Consider the following 18512-nt stretch of genomic DNA (forward strand, 5'->3'; position numbering starts at 1 on the left):
CCGGGCCCTGACATGATACATGCCTACTGGTTACAGATACTCACTGCACTCCATGAGCACCTGACAGCACAAATAAACCAGCTGCTAAGAGATGGGACTCACCCCATATGTCTAACAGAAGGGCGCACGATCATGATCCAGAAGGATCCCTCAAAGGGTTAAGTCTCATCTGGCCAATAACTTGTCTTTCCACAACATGGAAGCTCATATTAGGCATCATTGCAACCAAGACGAATAGGCACATGGATCAATACATCAGCAAAACACAAAAGGGTATTGGTAGAGCATCCAGAGGGGCCAAACACCAACTCCTGGTCGACAGAACATTCGCTCAAGACTGCACGTCGCCACACACCAACCTGTGCACAGCCTGGATCCATTACAAGAAAGCCTATGACTCAATGGCACACATGTGGATCAATGATTCTTTGGAGCTCCAACAGGAAAAGGAACATCTACAGAAGTCTAAGAAGCTTAGGAAACTCAATGAAAATGTGGAAAACCACCCTTGAAGCCAATGGCAAGCCACTTGCACAAGTCTCCATCAATTGTGGGACATACCAAGGTGATGCTCTGTCCCCACTGCTGTTCTGCATAGGTCAGAACCCCCTTAGCCAAATAATCAACAAGACTGGCTATGGATACCGACGCAGAAATGGGGCCAACATCAGTCACCTCCTCTACATGGATGACATCATGTTACATGCTAAGAGCGAGTGAGACATTGACTCCCTGATCCACAAGACCAGGATCTACAGTACTGACATTGGGATGTCATTCAGGCTCGAGAAACATAGCCGGATGTTGAAAAAGATAGTTGTCACCATATATGAATATGTCATTTACAATTTAAAGGAGAAATAAAAAAATCATCGATAGTGTATGTTTTACCAGAAATTTTACAAAGTCCCTAAAGGTAAATCTAAGAAATAAAATTAAAGTAATAGAGAGAAAAAAACGAAGTTTCTGGTTACTTTGCCTTTTTTTACCTGACTTTTTTTCTCAATGTCTCTTTAGGATCTCCGTACAATTCACTTATGAACTCAAAATATTTTTTTTGTCTCTTCTTTTTCCTGTCCTTGAAGTGTAAAAATTAACTGGATTTATATTACATACTGTAATCTTTTTACTTCACTACTTGGGGGGGTTAGTTATGTGTGTAAAAACGTGGTTACAATAAAAACAAAATTGACAAAAGAACACCCCTTATGAAAAATAAAAACCCTAATTTGCAAGTTTGAATAAGGAAAAACAATATTAAATTGGGTCTAAAACAACGTAAAATATGAAGATTTAAAATTCTGAAGTCACTGCACATATCGGTTTTGGTTTACCTATGAAACATAATCTTTAGAAAAAAAAAAAAGATTCTTTAAAGCATAAAAACAGCTGTGGTAGCTATAACGTTCCTACCTGGGATGCATTTGTAGATTCATCAAAAGCTTCAAGAAAGTCAGTGGGACTTTTCCTCAGAGTCTGGTCAGCAGGCAGCGTGTTGTCATTGTAAGAGGACACAAACTTAAAGTCACTGGTTCTAGATCCTGTTGTCAGGTACGTGTCATAATTGTAAGCGCTGCGTAAAGTTCCTGTGCCGTCAACATCTGCATAATTAGGAGGCAGATAACCGCTGGGGATGGCAACTGCTCCATCAAACAAGAGTCGGGGCTTTCTCCTGCGACAAAACCTCACACCCAAGATGATGATGATGAAGGTCAGGAAGAAGGTGGACACACAAACCAGAGCGATGATCAGATAGGAAGTCAGTTTGGAGTTCTTCTCATCGTAAGAAATATCCTTCAGTTCTGGCACCTCAGCCAAGTTATCCGAGATCAGTAAATACATGGCACAGGTGGCAGACAGAGAGGGCTGTCCGTTATCTTTGACTGCCACAATCAGGTTCTGTTTCATGCTGTCAGATTGGGAAATGTCCCGCTGCGTCCTGATCTCTCCACTGTGCAGACCAATGGTGAAAAGTCCTGGATCAGTGGATTTGACTATATGATAGGACAGCCAGGCGTTCTGTCCGGAGTCAGCGTCCACCGCGATCACTTTGGACACCAGAGAGCCTCCATGTGCAGCTTTGGGGACCAGCTCAGTCATGAAGGAGCTGCCCTCTGGGGCGGGGTACAGAATCTGAGGAGAGTTGTCGTTCACATCTGAGATGAACACACTCACACTCACGTTGCTGCTCAGTGGAGGAGAACCGTTGTCTCTGGCCATCACCTGCACTTGAAAACTCCTCAACTGTTCATAATCAAACGACCTGACAGCGTGGATCAGCCCTGTGTCTCCGTTCACAGAGACATAGGAGGACACCGGGGCTCCGTTCACCTCAGCAGCTAGCAGAGAATAAATCACTGTACCGTTTTGTCTCCAGTCGGGGTCTCGAGCGCTCACAGAACATAAAGTGGAGCCAGCTTGGTTGTTTTCACTCACATATGCGCTGTACGACTGTTCCTCAAACACAGGTGGGTTGTCATTGATGTCAGCTACAGATAAGTGGACAGTTTTAGATGAGGACAGAGGTGGAGAGCCCTCATCAGTGGCGCTGATGGTAATGTTGTAATCAGACACTAGTTCACGGTCCAGCTGTCCTGTGCTCACCACAGAATAATAGTTTTTGATGGAAGGAACCAACTTAAAAGGAGCATTTCCTTGAATGGAGCAGCGGACCTGTCCGTTCTTGTCAGAGTCTCTGTCCTGCACATTAATGATGCCCACCTCTGTACCAGGAGGGGCGTTCTCTGGGATGGAGCTGGACAGAGATTTGACAATAATAACTGGAGCGTTATCATTTACATCAGTGATATCAATGATTACTTTTGCCTCAGAAGAAAGACCATAACCATCTTTAGCTTCAATCATTACTTCATATTTTGAAAGCTCCTCATAATTGATGTTACCTGTTACCGTTATTTCTCCAGTTTTTTCAGCAAGCGAAAATATATTTTGTGTTTTGTCTGACAATCGGCTAAATTCATAGGTTATCTCTCCATTTATTCCGTCATCTGCATCTGATGCACTCACTCTGATAACTGGAGTGTTTAGGGGAGAGTTCTCCTGTAAATTCGCTGTATAAACGGACTCAGAAAACACAGGAGCGTTATCATTCGCATCAAGTACTGTGACATGGATGACTACAGTCCCTGATCTCTGAGGAGAACCGCCATCTACAGCCGTCAGCAATAATTTCAGCTCCTGCTGCTCCTCTCGATCTAATTCTTTATCCAAAACCAGTTCTCCGTACTTATTTCCAGCATTTGTTGTCTGAACATTTAGCACAAAATGGGCGTTTTCCTGCAGAACGTAGCTCTGAACTGCGTTCTGTCCTATATCTGCGTCATGAGCAGCATTAATGCGATACCGAGCTCCTTTGTCAGCTGATTCTCTAATTTCCAGCTTTATTACTTCTTTTGGAAACCCTGGCGTGTTGTCATTAATGTCTTGAATCTGCAAGGATAACCGGTGCAGCTCCAGAGGATTTTCTAAAAGCAGGTCGAATTTGAGAACGCACGTCGGCATTTCACGGCAATGCTCCTCCCTGTCTATTCTCTCAGTAATAAAAATATCTCCGTTCTTCTGGTTAATTCCACAGTACTGCTGTCCATTTTGTCCCACTTCAACACGAGGTTTACGAGCAGTTAGCCTCCCCAGTTCAAGTCCGAGATCCTTGGCGATATTTCCAAAAACAGATCCGGGCTTCATCTCCTCTTGCACGGTGTAGCTCAGGTCTCCATTTACGCAGCTCCCGAGAACAAAGACAAAGAAAAGGCCAACTCTCTGTGAAACGCGCACCGAATGTTCCATCATGTTAACGGACTTGTTCTGGAAAAGCAAAACGAAGTTTCAGCGTTAATACCACTCAGAAATCTCTCTCCGAAAGAAAAACTGTCGCTGCAATCTTGATTTGAAAAGAACAGAGCTCTGACTCAGTATTTGGAAGGTGTGCAAACTGGTCAGAAGAAAGCTCCTGTTTTAAGCGGGCCTACAGTGACACCATGAGTACAATAAACAGTTTTGCAGTTTTAGATTTATATTCTCATTTTTTCCCCAAAAGCCTCATTTTTATAGGCGTGATGATTGAGAAGCAAATTTATGGTACATATTTTGAGCGAGATTTTTATCTATTTTGCTTAAATCTGAAATCATTCAGTGTTCAACCTTTTATCACAGTGGAATTTGCTATGATTATATAACGATGAGAAATTTCACAACTTAAGGATGAGAGGAACATCTCCTGCAAAACTCATTTTGAGAATAGCCATATAAAACTTTTTTTTACTGATATTTAGAAGTTTACAATGAGTAAAACAATGTTTTGCTTTTTTATCCTGTTTAATTTAGTTCATTCTTTATTCAAATTATGCAAAGACACATTCAAGTAAAAAATTATCTTATGTATTGAATAATCGGTTTTAAATATATTATTGATTGAAAATTTTCAGGAAAACAGATGTATCTATATCTTTTTTTGTTGTATTATTTACAGAAAAAAAAACACTTGTTTGGCAACCATGGATGATCAGTTTAAAATCTTGGCTTCATACGTGAAACAAATTGCTTTAAAGTTTGAAGGAGATAAACATACAGTCTAACGTTTCATTGTCCTCAATTTATTACATTCTCAAACAATTAAATTGTTACATAATGACGTCCTAATCTTACAATGAAACATATTATAAAACTGTATATTTTATTTTACAGTCAAAATATTTTCCTAAAAAGATTAGCAAAAGCATCTTCGTATAGAAAATAATTTGGAGTAGTATGTATTTGAAACCAAACTACACAAGTGTCACAAGGTCGGCAGTTTCAGTACCAAGGACAGTGACTTGAACCACAATTGCCTTCTACTTCAAAGAAATAACATGCTAATACCAGATAAAAATGGGATTTCACAGGTTGAAAGTGTTGCAAAATGTGAGATAGATGACGTAAACTATAAAAAATGCAACTTGAACTACCATGAGGGAAATCTCAAATTCATAAATTTAACCCAAAACATTCATCTGTTCAATTCAGTTCATTTGCGAAATCAATACAATGTAAAACAGATGTCTGTTTTAAAACTAGTCATTGCACGTTATGTGGTAAAAAAAGACTCTTTAAAAATCCAGATTTTATGAAAAGAAATACAACATTATTACATTTTATGAGGCAATGATCTTATTTAAAAGGTAACACGGGCTTAAATGATTGTCTTGCAAGAAAAAATTTTTTCCCAAAGGATTATAGTAACAAAATATTTCAATTTCAATTACAATTTTCCCAGACAATATGAGTAAACTAAATGTCAATTTGATTAAATTGAAGTAAAAACAAAAGCAAAACAGAGATAAGATTTAAAATTTGAGTAAGTATTTTAAAATTAGATCAGAAAAACCTCCATAATGAGATTTAAGTAGAATAAAAGAACAAAGTGTCAGAGATGTTTTTGTAACTTTTTCACTCTGTTTTAAATTGCTATATTTTTCTTAATCATACAAAATAATAACTTTGGCTTCCGCAAAGTTCGTAAAATGTATACACTAAACACTAAACATGCTAAAAATGAAAAGAAGATGAACTAAAAAAAAGTAAAGTTTATAGGAATATTTTTATGCAAAAAAAGACGATGACAAAATATCCTACCTGAGAAGAAGCATCATCCTCTCCAAAACTTTCAACAAAATCAGATGGACTTCTCCTCAGAGTCTGGTCAGCAGGCAGCGTGTTGTCATTGTAAGAGGACACAAACTTAAAGTCACTGGTTCTAGATCCTGTTGTCAGGTACGTGTCATAATTGTAAGCGCTGCGTAAAGTTCCTGAGCCATCAACATCTGCGTAATTAGGAGGCAGATAACCGCTGGGGATGGCAACTGCTCCATCAAACAACAGTCGGGGCTTTCTCCTGCGACAAAACCTCACACCCAAGATGATGATGATGAAGGTCAGGAAGAAGGTGGACACACAAACCAGAGCGATGATCAGATAGGAAGTCAGTTTGGAGTTCTTCTCATCGTAAGAAATATCCTTCAGTTCTGGCACCTCAGCCAAGTTATCCGAGATCAGTAAATACATGGCACAGGTGGCAGACAGAGAGGGCTGTCCGTTATCTTTGACTGCCACAATCAGGTTCTGTTTCATGCTGTCAGATTGGGAAATGTCCCGCTGCGTCCTGATCTCTCCACTGTGCAGACCAATGGTGAAAAGTCCTGGATCAGTGGATTTGACTATATGATAGGATAGCCAGGCATTCTGTCCGGAGTCTGCGTCCACCGCGATCACTTTGGACACCAGAGAGCCTCCATGTGCAGCTTTGGGGACCAGCTCAGTCATGAAGGAGCTGCCCTCTGGGGCGGGGTACAGAATCTGAGGAGAGTTGTCGTTCACATCCGAGATGAACACACTCACGCTCACGTTGCTGCTCAGTGGAGGAGAACCGTTGTCTCTGGCCATCACCTGCACTTGAAAACTCCTCAACTGTTCATAATCAAACGACCTGACAGCGTGGATCAGCCCTGTGTCTCCGTTCACAGAGACATAGGAGGACACCGGGGCTCCGTTCACCTCAGCAGCTAGCAGAGAATAAATCACTGTACCGTTTTGTCTCCAGTCGGGGTCTCGAGCGCTCACAGAACATAAAGTGGAGCCAACTTGGTTGTTTTCACTCAAATATGCGCTGTACGACTGTTCCTCAAACACAGGTGGGTTGTCGTTGATGTCAGCTACAGATAAGTGAACAGTTTTAGACGAGGACAGAGGTGGAGAGCCCTCATCAGTGGCACTGATGGTAATGTTGTAATCAGACACTAGTTCACGGTCCAGCTGTCCTGTGCTCACCACAGAATAATAGTTTTTGATGGAAGGAACCACTTTAAAAGGAGCATTTCCTTGAATGGAGCAGCGGACCTGTCCGTTCTTGTCAGAATCTCTGTCCTGCACGTTAATGATGCCCACCTCTGTACCAGGAGGGGCGTTCTCTGGAATTGCACTCATTACTGATTTCAAATAAATTATAGGGGCGTTGTCGTTCACGTCGGTCACGTCAATCATTAATTTCGTATCCGATGAAAGTCCATAACCATCTTTTGCGTAAATGCGCATTTCGTATTTAGGATCGGTTTCAAAATCCAGCGGTCCGATCACTCTGATTTCCCCCGTTTTACTGTTTAAGGAGAAAACCTTCTTAGCTTTTTCTGTGATGCGACTGAACTCATAAGTCACTTCACCATTAACACCTTCATCTGCGTCTGTGGCTTTTACAGCAGCGACCACGGTGTCAATTTGTGCATTTTCAGGTAAAATTGCTTTATAAAAGGTCTGATTAAACACAGGCGAATTATCATTGGCATCGAGCACCGTCACCTTTATAGTCACACTACCTGATCTTTGCAGATTTCCGCCATCAATTGCAAATAAGGCAAAGTTCAAATCCTGCTCTTTTTCACGATCAAGCTCTTTGTCTAAAATCAGCTCGATCTTCTTGGATCCATCAGTATCATCTTGCACAGACAAAACAAAATGCTCGTTCTTTTCTAAACTGTATTCTCTTACTGTGTTTTGTCCGATATCCGAGTCGTGAGCTTCATTGACACGATATCTTGCTCCCCCGTCGGCTGACTCGCGTATTTCCAATTTAACTACATCTTCAGGGAAATTCGGTGAATTATCATTTATGTCCTGGATAAGCAGTGAAATGTGATGTAGTTCCAAAGGACTTTCTAGAACCAATTCAAATCTAAGAACGCACGACTTTTTCTCCCCGCAAAGCTCCTCGCGATCAATGCGTTTTTTGGTGACAAAATTTCCCGTTTTCAGATCAAGATCGCAGAAGTGGTGATCCTTTCCTCCCGTGTCAATCCGAGCTTTTCGCTCAAAAAACTCCCCCAGTCCCAATCCCAGATCTTTAGGAATATTTCCAACAATGGAACCGGGCCTCATCTCCTCCGGAATGGTGTAGCTGAGGTCTGCAGCTTCGATGTTAATAAAAGAAGCAATCATATAAATGAAGCAAAGAAGACATATCAGTTTCGTCTTCATATTTTTAGCCAAAAACGGACTGTCGTCCACGAATTTCCGTTGCTCCAACACCCCAAATGCATTTGCCGCAGAAATCCAAGTCAGTCGGGAACAAAAGCGACTCTGATTCTCAGGCTGTGATGTGTGCTCGTTTAGAATGGGTGGAGGGAAGAAGCGGCATCCGCGAGTGAGCAGCGACATCAAGAGACCAACTCAAAAATATGTCCAATGATCAAAGAAGGAAAAACCAAGACCACAGTACAAGAGTACAAAAAAGTAAAAATTTTCAAATTGTAAATAGGATATTAGAGTGCATGAATCCGCTTTACATCCTTTAGAAGACTTGCAGTGACCTATAAATGGGCTTCGATATAACCGAGTCAGCACCATGGAAAGAGGTGGGCATTTCCCAAAGGAAAAAAAGTTCGTTGTTCAACATTTAAGTAAATGATCATGAATCATGTGATTTGATTTTTCTTTTAAAATACATATGGAAATATTGTCATATAAATGTTAAAAGCACAAGCATGTATTGTTCAATTTAAATACAGAAATTGTTGTTTAAAATGAAAAAAAGCCTTGTTATTAAAATGAGGGGCACAGATCAGTAAGTGTCAAAGACTTCAAGCAACAAAGAGACACAGATAAAAATATGTACATCTGCTCATGCACAGCCAAAGGCAGACACTCTGTGTCATGAAAATGTGCAAAAGGCACTATAAATTAAAATAAATAAACAGAAAAAGAAAAGGCCAGCTAAACGCGAACCCATTCTTTTTAAAGAAAACTGATTGTTTCCATTTTAGGAAAACTGAACTCTGAGAGGGTGTTTGAAAATACTCCTAATGATGTGTTAGATCTATACACCCAAAAGAAAAAAAAGAGCTGGAATATTTAAATGATTACAATAGGAAACATTGTTAGTAAAGGCATCAGAGAACACTCATCTTGTGTATTAGTATTAGATTGTGTGCCATATTCTTCCAGTCAAATTTACAGAATCACTGGTCTTTTTATTTGTTCTTGTAACGAATGTTCATGGTGTGGTATTTAACTAATATATTTATTTTTTGTATTTTACTCTCATTTTAATTAATTAATTTTTTTTATTAACTATAGTTATTTCTTTGTATACTGTGCTTTTTTTAATGTAGTGGGTCTGCGTACTCCTTTTTAATAATGATGAGTCTGGAATAAATTCTATCCATCTATCTATCTATTTGACTATAATTAGACTGAATGTAATCGACTTTAAACTGTATTTCCCATTTTCCTTGAACAAGTAGAAAACTTCCAAAATAAATTCCAAGTCTTTGAAATATCTCTGATATCATGAAAGATTTATCACAACTAAATTAAATTAAAAAACTACGTAGCAAATTCAAGTTTTTTCTAATAAATGTAATACCTAGTTTGACCCTATTTTGGTTTACAACAGCTATATCCTTTCCAGTTAGGAGTACAAAATCAAATCAAATTCAACAGTAGAAACTAACATAAAACCTTTCACCAATAGTGCTAGAAATGTGTAAGATCACTAACATCTTAAAACTGTACACCATTGGTCCGTCTTCAGAACACACTGAATCCCTTTCGGGGTTGCTAAACCCAGCCCAGCTACTGTTCACTCAGGTGAAGGCGGGGTACACCCTGCAAGCCATCAGACTGTTGCAGGATCACACATTCACACAGTCACACTCAAATACACATACAATTCAGAATCCTCAATTGACTTATAAAACATGTTTTTGTACTGTGGGAGGAAGCCAGAGTGCTCAGATATAACCCACTCATGGATGAGGAGAACATGCAAACTCCACACAGAAAGGTTCCAGCCAGCCTATGAAAAGACTAGGATAGATCAAAGCAGAACGGCCATGAGACATGAAATTACTAAACAAAATCACTTCTCTACTGGTCAGTCATTTCTCTATTTTGACCTGAATTACTAAACTAGATTTCTGTTCAGACTTCAGACCCAAGCATTTTTTTTTATTATCATTATAAATGTTTCTAATCCTGTTTTAAAACTAGCCGACTGTCAGTCCAGTTTTTTCTTTTTCTCTTATTTATTGGAGCCTGTTTAACTTGCTTTGATTAGATACCAAAATTAAGTAGTGGTCTTTTTGAGATACAAATCCTTAGGTTTTTCTATTTGGTTTACCTTTTTGGGCTTAGGCACTTTTCATTGTATGGACTAAACAGAGCAAAGTTGATTGATGGCCCTCACATGAGCCTTTTATAAAATGCCAATTTTGCTAATGTGTTTCATGTTTCAACCCTTTTAAATTAGTGGCAGCGAATTAAAGCACAGTGCATATTTATCAGAGCCTCACAGTTGGGATAATTCCCAATCTAAAAATCCCAGTCTCACATTCACAAGTTTTACCTGTTAATCCCTTTAAACCTTATAACTTTAGGAGGCCTGGATATTTGCTAACATTCTCTGACATTCTAGATCATCTTTTCATGTTCTTTCTTTTTGCGTCAACTAATAATCAAACAACGTTTTGTGATGAGACTGGGTTGAAGAGATAAAGCCAAATGCCCATACCCGAAGCACTGGAAACTGCCAAACAAAGGCTCCTGGCCTTGAGCAGCCACCTAAAGAGGTACACAAGAGACAATGAAGCCAGATGGATAAACAGGCTGTTCGCAACTTAACCTGCAAAAGAGTACGCTCAGTGGCAGTGTCAAAACAGCAGAGCAGATCCATCAAGGCTGGAAACTCATGGAGTACTGGAAAATTCTATGGGAGAAAGAAACAAAACATAACAGCAATGGTTCAGTGCCTAATCTCTCCGAGAAAAGAACATACCAACCTCCCTGAACTGAATCCAGGAACCATCAGAGTGGCAGAGATCCAAGAAAGAGTCTTAGGTATGAAGAACTGGACAACACTGGGCCCTGACATGATGCATGACTACTGGCTAAAGATACTCACTGCACTCCATGAGCACCTGACAGCGCAAATAAACCAGCTGCTAAGAGATGGGACTCACACCATATGTCTAACAGAAGGGCGCACGATCACGATCCAGAAGGATCCCTCAAAGGGTTAAGTCTCATCTGGCCAATAACTTGTCTTTCCACAACATGGAAGCTCATATTAGGCATCATTGCAACCAAGATAAATAGGCACATGGATCAATACATCAGCAAAAAACAGAAGGGTATTGGTAGAGCATCCAGAGGGGCCAAACACCAACTCCTGGTCGACAGAACATTCGCTCAAGACTGCACGTCGCCACACACCAACCTGTGCACAGCCTGGATCCATTACAAGAAAGCCTATGACTCAATGGCACACATGTGGATCAATGATTCTTTGGAGCTCCAACAGGAAAAGGAACATCTACAGAAGTCTAAGAAGCTTAGGAAACTCAATGAAAATGTGGAAAACCACCCTTGAAGCCAATGGCAAGCCACTTGCACAAATCTCCATCAATTGTGGGACATACCAAGGTGATGCTCTGTCCCCACTGCTGTTCTGCATAGGTCAGAACCCCCTTAGCCAAATAATCAACAAGACTGGCTATGGATACTAACGCAGAAATGGGGCCAACATCAGTCACCTCCTCTACAAGGATGACATCATGTTACATGCTAAGAGCGAGTGAGACATTGACTCCCTGATCCACAAGACCAGGATCTACAGTACTGACATTGGGATGTCATTCAGGCTCGAGAAACATAGCCGGATGTTGACAGAGATAGTTGTCACCATATATGAATATGTCATTTACAATTTAAAGGAGAAATAAAAAAATCATTGATAGTGTATGTTTTACCAGAAATTCTACAAAGTCCCTAAAAATAAATCTAAGAAATATAATTAAAGAAATAGAGATAAAAAAACTAAGTTTCTGGTTACTTTGCCTTTTTTTACCTGATTTTTTTTCTCAATGTCTCTTTAGGATCTCCGTACAATTCACTTATGAACTCAAAATATTTTTTTTTTTTTTTTTTCCTGTCCTTGAAGTGTAAAAATTCCCTGGATTTATATTACATACTGTAATCTTTTTACTTCACTACTTGGGGGGGTTAGAAATGTGTGTAAAAACGTGGTTACAATAAAAACAAAATTGACAAAAGAACACCCCTTATGAAAAATAAAAACCCTAATTTGCAAGTTTGAATAAGGAAAAACAATATTAAATTGGGTCTAAAACAACGTAAAATAAGAAGATTTAAAATTCTGAAGTCACTGCACATATCGGTTTTGGTTTACCTATGAAACATAATCTTTAGAAAAAAAAAAAAAAAGATTCTTTAAAGCATAAAAACAGCTGTGGTAGCTATAACGTTCCTACCTGGGATGCATTTGTAGATTCATCAAAAGCTTCAAGAAAGTCAGTGGGACTTTTCCTCAGAGTCTGGTCAGCAGGCAGCGTGTTGTCATTGTAAGAGGACACAAACTTAAAGTCACTGGTTCTAGATCCTGTTGTCAGGTACGTGTCATAATTGTAAGCGCTGCGTAAAGTTCCTGTGCCGTCAACATCTGCGTAATTAGGAGGCAGATAACCACTGGGGATGGCAACTGCTCCATCAAACAACAGTCGGGGCTTTCTCCTGCGACAAAACCTCACACCCAAGATGATGATGATGAAGGTCAGGAAGAAGGTGGACACACAAACCAGAGCGATGATCAGATAGGAAGTCAGTTTGGAGTTCTTCTCATCGTAAGAAATATCCTTCAGTTCTGGCACCTCAGCCAAGTTATCCGAGATCAGTAAATACATGGCACAGGTGGCAGACAGAGAGGGCTGTCCGTTATCTTTGACTGCCACAATCAGGTTCTGTTTCATGCTGTCAGATTGGGAAATGTCCCGCTGCGTCCTGATCTCTCCACTGTGCAGACCAATGGTGAAAAGTCCTGGATCAGTGGATTTGACTATATGATAGGACAGCCAGGCGTTCTGTCCGGAGTCAGAATCCACCGCGATCACTTTGGACACCAGAGAGCCTCCATGTGCAGCTTTGGGGACCAGCTCAGTCATGAAGGAGCTGCCCTCTGGGGCGGGGTACAGAATCTGAGGAGAGTTGTCGTTCACATCTGAGATGAACACACTCACACTCACATTGCTGCTCAGTGGAGGAGAACCGTTGTCTCTGGCCATCACCTGCACTTGAAAACTCCTCAACTGTTCATAATCAAACGACCTGACAGCGTGGATCAGCCCCGTGTCTCCGTTCACAGAGACATAGGAGGACACCGGGGCTCCGTTCACCTCAGCAGCTAGCAGAGAATAAATCACTGTACCGTTTTGTCTCCAGTCGGGGTCTCGAGCGCTCACGGAACATAAAGTGGAGCCAGCTTGGTTGTTTTCGCTCACATATGCGCTGTATGACTGTTCCTCAAACACAGGTGGGTTGTCATTGATGTCAGCTACAGATAAGTGGACAGTTTTAGACGAGGACAGAGGTGGAGAGCCCTCATCAGTGGCGCTGATGGTAATGTTGTAATCAGACACTAGTTCACGGTCCAGCTGTCCTGTGCTCACCACAGAATAATAGTTTTTGATAGAAGGAACCAATTTAAACGGAGCGTTTGCTTGAATGGAACAGCTGACCTGTCCGTTCTTGTCAGAGTCTCTGTCCTGCACGTTAATGATGCCCACCTCTGTACCAGGAGGGGCGTTCTCTGGGATGGAGCTGGACAGAGACTTCAGACTTATTATGGGGGCGTTGTCATTTATATCAGCAACATCTATCAGAACTTTAGCATTGGAAGATAGTCCTAACCCATCTTTAGCTTCCACTCTTATTTCAAATGATGTAATTTCTTCATAATCAATTAATCCAGTTAATCGGATTTCCCCCGATTTCTGGTCAATTAAAAACACGTGTACGTCATCATCAGACACGTGTCCGAACTGATACGTCACGTCTGCGTTCACTCCTTCATCTGCATCAGTTGCACTAACTGTGATCACTAAAGTTTCTGGAGGAGAATTTTCAGGAAGAGTCGTTTTATAAACGTTTTGACTAAAAACTGGGGCGTTATCATTTGCATCCAGTACAGTAACGTGAATGATTACTGTACCTGATCTCTGAGGAGATCCACCATCCACTGCTGTGAGGAGTAAATTCATGTCACTTTGCTTTTCACGGTCGAGTGTGTTCTCCAGAACCAGTTCTACTTTGTTGTTACCAACAGCAAGAATAAAATTATCATTTTTTTGGAGCGTGTATCTCTGAACCGCATTTTGACCTATATCTGCGTCATGGGCCTCTTGGATCAAGAAGCGATTTCCTTTGTCTGCCATTTCACTAATTTCCATTTGTATCAAATTTTCTCTGAATTTTGGTGAATTATCGTTTACATCTTGAATATGGAGGCTAACACGGTGAAGCTCTAACGGGCTTTCTAACACCAGATCAACATTAACGACGCACGACGGCTTCTTTCCGCAAAGGCTTTCTCTGTCAATTCTCTCCGATGTGATTAAATCTCCGGTGTTCACGTTGATGTCACAGAGGCGTCTCCGACCCCCCTCAAAATCCAGACGGGCTTTTCTTGAAGATAAAATCTTCGGATTAATCCCGAGATCCTTGGCGATATTTCCAATAACAGATTCTCGTTTCATCTCCTCTGGAAAAGAATAGCTCAGATCTCCATGAACGAAGCGCAAAGCCACGGCGAGGGAACAAAAGCGGAGGACCAGAGTAAACGTAGAAATACCGTTATATTCCATCATTTTGAACACTATTAAAAACACTGATTTTACTCCAACGACACACACCCAAAAAAAAAAAAACGAAAATGTCCAAGAGCCAAGAGAGCAGTCTTTAAAGAAGGAAAGTGTTCAAGATGCTTGATCATAAATGCAGAGCTTGCATTCTGGGTTGTGGCTGATGCGACCGTGAGTGGAGAGGCTTCTCTTATTTTTCTGTCAGTCAACAGCGACACCCAGAGTCATTTTCTTGCTGAAAATGTGTCAAAGTTGTAAAAAAAAAGAATAACAAACCTTATATTGATTGCGTTAAACCTGCCCCCTTATTTTTTAATAGACAATGTATGGTTTGCTTTATCTCCCTGAATGAGCTACCTAGCCTTAATTTATTTTCCTGAAATATAAACATTTCTTTAGAATATTTAGCACCGTTTTGCGTTTGTTTCAATACCCTGACAAATTGCACTAATTGGAGACACGCAAAAACAGTGTGCATTGACTTAAATGTCAACATAAACGGAGGTGTAATGGGAAATAATTAACCCTCTCATCACGGCGGCCACTTCACGCCACCGCATCCCGCACTTAGCACATGGCGCTCGGTGACTCACAAACACTGAGTGCTAACAGACATGCTCCGGAAAGAAAAGGAGGAAACAATGATGTGATGCCATTCCCTTAATTTTCTCACTGAGAGAAGAGACAGCGAAGCACTCGGTTATAAGAACCCTTGCGCACAGAGCAGAAAAAGATTGCCTAATTCAGGTGTAAATGGACGTATGCGAAATCTGACCTGGATAAATTACAAATAAAAAAAAATTCTCCCAGAAAATTTGCATTTGTTTGCGTTAATTTTTCGAATGAGATATTCGATGTTTTTTCATGTGCGCGCGCACACACAGGCTTGCACACAAATATGATATTTAAAGGCAAATACCGACTTTTACACAACTTGACAAATCATAAGACCTCCAGAAGAAGAAAAATGACACATTTTAACCAATTCTTTCACGTTTGTAATTTTTGGTTTATGATTTACACAATAAAGTAAGAATGATTAAATAGGCGCGGGGCGAGGCTGAGATCAAAAAATAATTTGGGGGAAAAAAAAGTTTATTTTTATTTCAAATAATAAAAAAACACAATATTTTAACATCATATTCCTGCTATTAAATGTATTACCAACATGTCCCATTGATTCTGCGTTGCTTTTATCTTAGTGCACTGATCGTTCTGAGCACTGATGCCATTGAACAACTTGCTCTTCCCTAACCCCACCATTGTTGCCAGCAGTTGTTGCTGCAATACTGAAAGATACCAAGTAAAAAAAATAAATAAAAAGAAAACACTATTTGTCCGTGAACTTTGATCCAACAAGGACAGTATGCTTATTATCAAATGTGCATACCTTTAACTATACGAAACCTTTCATGCACTGCACATTTTCAGGTTCAAGTGTATGTCTAGTTCTGATCAAAAAGTATGTGTAGTTTTAAAAATAAGCCCCCTTTATAGTCAGTAAAATAATAATAATAATAATCAGAACAATTATATTAGAAAATACCTTCGAGAGTGCGTATACTCCTTAACATAAAACCATATAATCCATGTCGGATAAGATCAGAGCTAAAAGTCTTTGCTTGTCAGTCTGACCCTTGATGCCTTAAATTAGGCTAAGATTGCGTTTCCAAGCAGAAATCTTAAGGAGACAGTTTTATATTAGCAAAGGACCCTTTCATAACATGGTTACTGCTGAAGTCTGATTAGCTCTGGAATGGTTGCACAAAACATACAAGTTAAGAGTTATGCCAGTCAGTGCAGAAAAACAAGCCAAAGACAAGAAAACAACAACAACGGTGTAACCAGCAAGTGCATCTCAGGTAAACACGTCCTAAAAATCCACTGGGTAACAAGAAAAGGCAGGTTCGTCTTCCTCTGCTAACCTCCTGATTCTGTTCTTTTTTAATGCTGCTGTTGTATTGGTTTTCTATAAGTTCCAGACATGTGCTTATATGCACCTGCAACCAACCAGGGGGATATTCCAGAAAGCAGGTTATGCTAGCTCCCACGGTATGTTTGAGGCTAAGGAAGTTGATAACCTCAGTTTTCGGTTCCAGAAATGGAGGTATGTTTCAGGGTAGGTCAAGTTGCCATGGCAACTCATGCTCTGAACACAACCTGGTCGGGAGCAGGTTTAGTTGAAGCTTAGTTTGTTGTCAGAGAGGTGAAGCAGCTTGACATGTCGATTTAAAGATGATTTAGTGGATGAAGAAGCTCAGATAGTACTTTTTTCACCATGAGAGGGTGATAAGATCACATATGAATGTTGGAAAATTAAACTTTTTTACTTTTATCTAACATAGTTATTTGCTTCAGTTAAGATAACTCATTTGTTTGTTAAGTCAGTTTAAAAATAACACGCAGTTATCAGACAGTTATTTTACTTTCATTCAAATTAATTCAATTAAGTAGGTGTAACGTTGGTCCTGCTGTTAGATCGGCACCGCAAATGATTGTGGGATACCATTTGCTTTGCCTGTCTGGACGAATTTTGGTTTAAGTGTGGCTTTTTGACCAAATGTGTTTAGTTGTTTAGCTGTTTTACTGTGTTGTGCCATGTTTTGCTGAGTTGTTTAGTCCTGTGCTTATGTCTCTGCACCATGAGTAAGAGTGAATGAGAGGATGATGAGTTAATATAGCACCCCTACTGTTGGGGGCTGTAGTGACATTGATGGAAAATTCTTTATTGAAGTTGTGCGTAACATGCATTCTTTTCCCGTCCTTTTTATTGTTATAAAAATGAGCATATCTGCCGGCTCAAACTTAGACATATGAGAGATCAAGAAATATAATTAATTAAGATGGAAAAAATATTAATTGAATTGGAGTAATATGACATTTAGTTAGATAAATACATACATTTGAGTTGTATAAACAATTATTGAGTTTTATAGACGTAAGAAATTATGTTGATTAAATTTAACTCAATTATTTGTTACCAATAGAAGTAATTCATTTAAGTTAGCAAAATTGGATAAGTTATATATATATATATATATATATATATATATATATATATATATATATATATATATATATATATATATATATATATATATATATATATATATATATATATATATATGAGTCACAGGGAAAATGGAAATAAGATCAGAAACTTGTGCGTTTTCTTTGTCTGTTCGTACTACAAGCAGAAACTCTTTCTTTTGCTGATGCGGCCGTGTTACTTTTTTGATGGACGTATAATCTTCATACGCCGTCATTAAAACCTCAGACTCCGTCTCACAGCCGTCTCAGTGTCGCGCTCCCTTTTTCTCTCCACGCGTTTCCATGGTGACTCCAGAAATCGGCGATCCATTGAGGATGTCTTTATGTACTTGACATGCACGTGCATTAACCCAGGGTTACCAAGTCGGGCGTAATTACGCCAACTCTTATCCGGTCTTTTGGAACCGACATACCCAGAGTAAGCAAGTTCAGGCAGATTTCAGCCAGAGTTCAGGCTTAAAATCAGGCTAGTTTAAACATGCTTCCTGGAATACCCCCCAGGTCAAACTGAACTCCATTACAGATCGGTCAGTCCAGCTTAAACCAGCCAGCATATGAGAGAAACTAATTTGATTTGTTCTGCCTTCTTTCTTCAGCTACCTCTAAGGTCATCACAGAGACAAACTGTTTTTTTTCTTCTGAATCTCAGCAGTCACTCTTTAAAAAAATGGTGCAACCTTTTTGCAATCTTTTTTATAGACATTGACATACCTAAGGTAAGTGTCAAAGTAAATTAATTGTTGTAATTGTTTTTCAAACATAATT

At 39.8% G+C, this 18512-nt stretch overlaps 2 protein-coding genes across 7 annotated transcripts in view; both read right to left on the reverse strand.

Annotated features, from left to right (window-relative positions):
* Positions 1-18512, reverse strand: part of LOC101169865 (protocadherin gamma-C5) — a 307671-nt gene that overhangs the window by 274405 nt on the left and 14754 nt on the right. For 2 of the 6 annotated variants that reach the window (XM_078954162.1, XM_078954146.1), the window contains exon 1: positions 1414-5619. The exons of 3 other annotated variants lie outside the window; for them this stretch is intronic. In XM_078954162.1, the coding sequence (XP_078810288.1) occupies positions 1414-3810 (2397 nt within the window). In that variant the 5' untranslated portion in view covers positions 3811-5619. One more of the 6 variants, XM_078954132.1, reaches the window with a different exon arrangement.
* Positions 10477-17727, reverse strand: LOC101162500 (protocadherin gamma-A12-like). Its single transcript, XM_078954170.1, has 2 exons — positions 12315-17727; positions 10477-10750 (listed from the first exon to the last, which is right to left on the reverse strand). The coding sequence occupies exons 1-2, from the start codon at positions 14700-14702 to the stop codon at positions 10493-10495; spliced, it is 2646 nt and encodes an 881-aa protein (XP_078810296.1). The 5' UTR covers positions 14703-17727; the 3' UTR covers positions 10477-10492.

This window comes from Oryzias latipes, chromosome 10, assembly GCF_053564925.1.
Source record: "Oryzias latipes strain Hd-rR chromosome 10, Olatipes_Hd-rR_3.1".
Classification (NCBI taxonomy): domain Eukaryota; kingdom Metazoa; phylum Chordata; class Actinopteri; order Beloniformes; family Adrianichthyidae; genus Oryzias; species Oryzias latipes.

Coding starts and splice junctions, on each gene's coding strand:
- LOC101162500 (XM_078954170.1), bottom strand. CDS start 14,702: ATGATGGAATATAACGGTATTTCTACGTTTACTCTGGTCCTCCGCTTT. Junction 10,751..12,314: donor AATCTACAAATGCATCCCAG/GTAGGAACGTTA, acceptor TTTCTCCCATAG/AATTTTCCAGTACTCCATGA.